The following is a 3924-nucleotide window of genomic DNA, read 5'->3' on the forward strand; positions in this document are numbered from 1 at the left end:
AAAAAGAGAACATTAAGGTATCATTTTCATATATTTTTTACTAGAAAAATGTTTTATGTATATAATTTTTGAGACCATAGAAGTAATGTTTTTTTAATGTTTTCATATATCTTTCCATATGTGCATAAAAAATGAATTAAACAGAGAAATACATATATACAATATAAATCATTTGTGTTGGTTTAACTTTTTTTGGTACCGGTAAAAACTAATCACTTTTAGAATGCATGACAGTCCTTTCCAATAAGTGTTGTTATCATGAATTAAATCTCTAATACTTTGATATTTCTGGAGATCTAGCGAGACCTTACATTACTGGTCAAACGTTTGGTTAGTGTGCTGGTTTAACTTGAAGAAACTTAAGCCACCTAAATATGTGATTCTAGTGTCATATTAAATTCTTGTGTATGTAAAAGTACTATTAAAATGGAACCCTATTTAAGGTTATAACCATATACTAAAGATTAGTCTTTCACTTTTTTATGTGAGGTGATACTATAAGAAACCATAACATAAATATACAATATTGTTGAAATAACAATTCTTATTCATGTTATTAATCTTAAAACTTCTTTTTTGGGCAGTTAGATTCTAGTTTTACCAAAACAAGCAAGGGATGAAGTTTCAATTTTTGTGTTATCATGAACTTTTGTTTCTTTATATGGTGGGGTTTAGGGAACATGGGGTTGGATCAGGTGGATGAATAAGGAAAGGTGTGTCTGTGTTTCTCTCTTTAGCTAAATAAAGATAGGTCAAATCCAACTCCTTTCTTGACTTATACCTCTATTATGTATTAGACCACAACTTTTTCTATTTCTCTCTGCACTGTGTGTGCTCTTTTTTTGGGTGCTTCCTTTCTCTTGATTCCTCAACCCTCTCTCTCTCTCTCTCTCTTTCACTATCTCCCCCCTTCCCTTCTCTTCCTTTCTTATGCCAAATATTTTATTCTTCTCTGTCTCTTTGGTCTAAATCTGCTTCAGCTCCTTTTGAAAAATTATAAGCTTTTTCTTGGCTAGTTTACATAAAACTACTTGAGTTTATTGTAGTGATTGCTTTTGTACCTGGTAAGTACTGTATCAAATCAGAAGAAAAACTATCTCTGAGATATTTTTTTGTTGGTGTTTAGATCCTTTTGGATTTACATATAGTTTGACAATTAGGTCTCTTTCTTTTCCATTTAAATCCATATGTAGGGCTCTTGTTCTTTGTTTGTTTGTTTGTTTAGTTTTTAATTTTTTTGCTTACGCTTTTCCATAAACTTCCCATTTCTTTGTAACATTCATCCCCTCCATTTCTCACATTTTTTTAGTTTTTTTTCTTTTGTTTATTTCAATGAGTACCCTTTGATAATGATGGACTCAGCTCCCTTCTAACCATATATTGAATTCACTATTTTTTAGTTGATAAAAATGTATTGAATTCACTTAAGCTTCCAATACAAACATTTTCTAATTAATTTCTTATACAAGTACTGAACTACTAATGATGATTTTAACACAGGGAAGAAGAAATGGTGAGAGGAAAGACTCAGTTGAAGCGTATAGAGAATGCTACTAGTAGGCAAGTAACCTTTTCAAAGAGGCGTAATGGGTTGCTGAAGAAGGCTTTTGAGCTATCAGTTCTATGTGATGCTGAAGTTGCTCTTATTGTTTTCTCTCAAAGAGGCAAGCTTTATGAATTTGCAAGCTCCAGGTATATTCTACATATTTTCAGGTTTTATTTATTTATTGATCTCAAATTCTGTGATTGCATATTTGCATTTGCACCTCCTAATTCTAGCATTATTTGTTTTCATATATACTAGGGTCTCCCTTTTTCTCTGTTAGTATTTGTTGTGGATGAGACTCGAATCCTCAATCTTTCTTGTGCCACTCCTAACTATTAAACCACCTTATAACTCCCGTTTTATTTTTTAAATTTGCCATGAGTGAGATTCAAATCCACAACCTCCTTCACTCCATTCCTTAAACTTCTCCATCTTAATCATTACTAGGGTCTTCTTTAGTTTGTGAGCCAGTAAATTTCATGCAGACATTATAATATAAATGTTTGTACATTTGCACAAGATGTGTAAGTAGTGTTGCGTCCATAACACATATTTATATTAGATATTTTGGATACTCCTAAGTCCTAACTATATGTTATAACATTTCATATCTCTTTTGCTGTATGCCATGTGTTAATATCATTTTTTATAAGCTAAATGTATTAAAAAAGCTTGAAACCATGTATAAGTACAAACTTTACACACCAAGTCCTTAACAACCCTTGTCCATATCCCTATCTAAGTGTCTAGTATCACATTCATGCTTCCTTTAGATCAAGTAATTATAATATATATGATGGTACTATTGCACTTTGTGGAGGCTCAAGCACAGAAACAGAGACACTTCACGATATTCATCATATCACAGAAGTGCTGTGTTGGATGTGATATATAGATATCATATAATTTTACTTGATCTTATTCTTATTATATCTATTTGTCCAAATGCACCAGCGAAATTAAGGCATTAAGTTTGTTTAATTACATCCTTTTCAGTACAAGTGATATAGGGAAAGTGGGAAACCTTGAATATTTCTTGATATTATTGTATAAAAGTTAACAAATTCCAACATTAATGGGTAGGGCACGAACCTGTAACTTTTTCTTGCTTCATTTTCTTCTATTAGTCTAGGATTTGCTAAGTTAATTAGAATCGTTATAAAGTAATAGATTACCTCATAGTGAATAACTTTCAGCCTAATTAACCAGTACCCTTCCTCTCTAAACCAAACATTTCAGAAGTGTAAAATGATGAAATTCTTGGTTCTATCAGTGATGTGAAAAGACAATGTTAGCACATGTAAAGGTTACTCTTTGTTTTCAAAAAAAGATGTATGCACTGACGGTATGAGTTTTATATATTCTCATTGCATCATTTATTATTTATGTTGAATTAACATTGACGTTTAAAAAAAAGTAATATAAATAAATGGTGAATGATATAACAACAGTGCATAAATCTTTACACTGATAATACCTAAATATTTCACTAATTTTATTATATGTATGTACTTATTTTAAGATATATGTATGTAATTAATAGTGACGTACAATGTTCATGGGATGAGGGATAAATACAATTAATGACCTGCACCACTTAACTATGATTAATTGATACCTCATGTACTTTGATCAATAAGTTAATGTTATTTTTTGGTTTAAGAAGTTGGGTCAGGACTCGATTTCTTTTATCTACCCAACCAGTTATTATTATAGTGAGTAACATTGACAGAGTAATTAATATACATAATGTGCCAAAAGAAAAAAAGAAGTGCAAACCTACTTGCGAGGAGATTTTTAGTATAACAAGTACCAAACATAAAAAGGATTTAAACGATTTTGTTATTCTAAACCCTTAGACAACTTAAAATATGAATATTAGATGATATAGCATACATTTTTCTTCCTCAAATAAGTATTGTTATATGAAAAATGTTGTGGTTAGTAATACTAACAACAGATGACTTAGGTGTTTTAATAAACATTTATTATTTTTAAAATTTTAATCCTTAGGTAGTAATAGACGAAACCCTTTATATTTTATTATCAATATTGTAATAGTTTAACATTTATGTACTGATAATGTAAAAATTTATATAAACTCAGTACATCATCTATCATTTATTCATTTATATTACTTTTATTTAAGAATCAATATTAATTGAAAATAAATAATAAATAATATACTAACACTATAAAAAACTCTTATATTTTGAACACATATATCTTTTTATCTTATTGTAACCATAAAAATATTCCTTTTTAGTGATAGGTAGAGTTTATCATCCTTAGTCCTAATGGACAATACTCTCTTGTATATGGCTCATACTTTCAACATCAAATGGCTTGTTATTTTGTTCCAATTGGTTATATATATA

General features: G+C 29.5%; 1 protein-coding gene across 4 annotated transcripts in view; it reads left to right on the forward strand.

The window, feature by feature from the left end:
* LOC109355822 (MADS-box protein SOC1-like) overlaps positions 647-3924 on the forward strand; it is a 12755-nt gene continuing 9477 nt past the window's right edge. The window contains exons 1-2 of one of the 4 annotated variants that reach the window (XM_019599051.1): positions 647-713; positions 1501-1692. In XM_019599051.1, the coding sequence (XP_019454596.1) occupies positions 700-713; positions 1501-1692 (206 nt within the window). In that variant the 5' untranslated portion in view covers positions 647-699. Of the gene's footprint in view, positions 714-764; positions 1065-1500; positions 1693-3924 lie in introns of those variants that run through there. The other 3 variants (XM_019599054.1, XM_019599052.1, XM_019599055.1) reach the window with 3 other exon arrangements.

Source organism: Lupinus angustifolius, chromosome LG09 (genome assembly GCF_001865875.1).
Source record: "Lupinus angustifolius cultivar Tanjil chromosome LG09, LupAngTanjil_v1.0, whole genome shotgun sequence".
In the NCBI taxonomy this organism is placed as follows: Eukaryota; Viridiplantae; Streptophyta; class Magnoliopsida; order Fabales; family Fabaceae; genus Lupinus; species Lupinus angustifolius.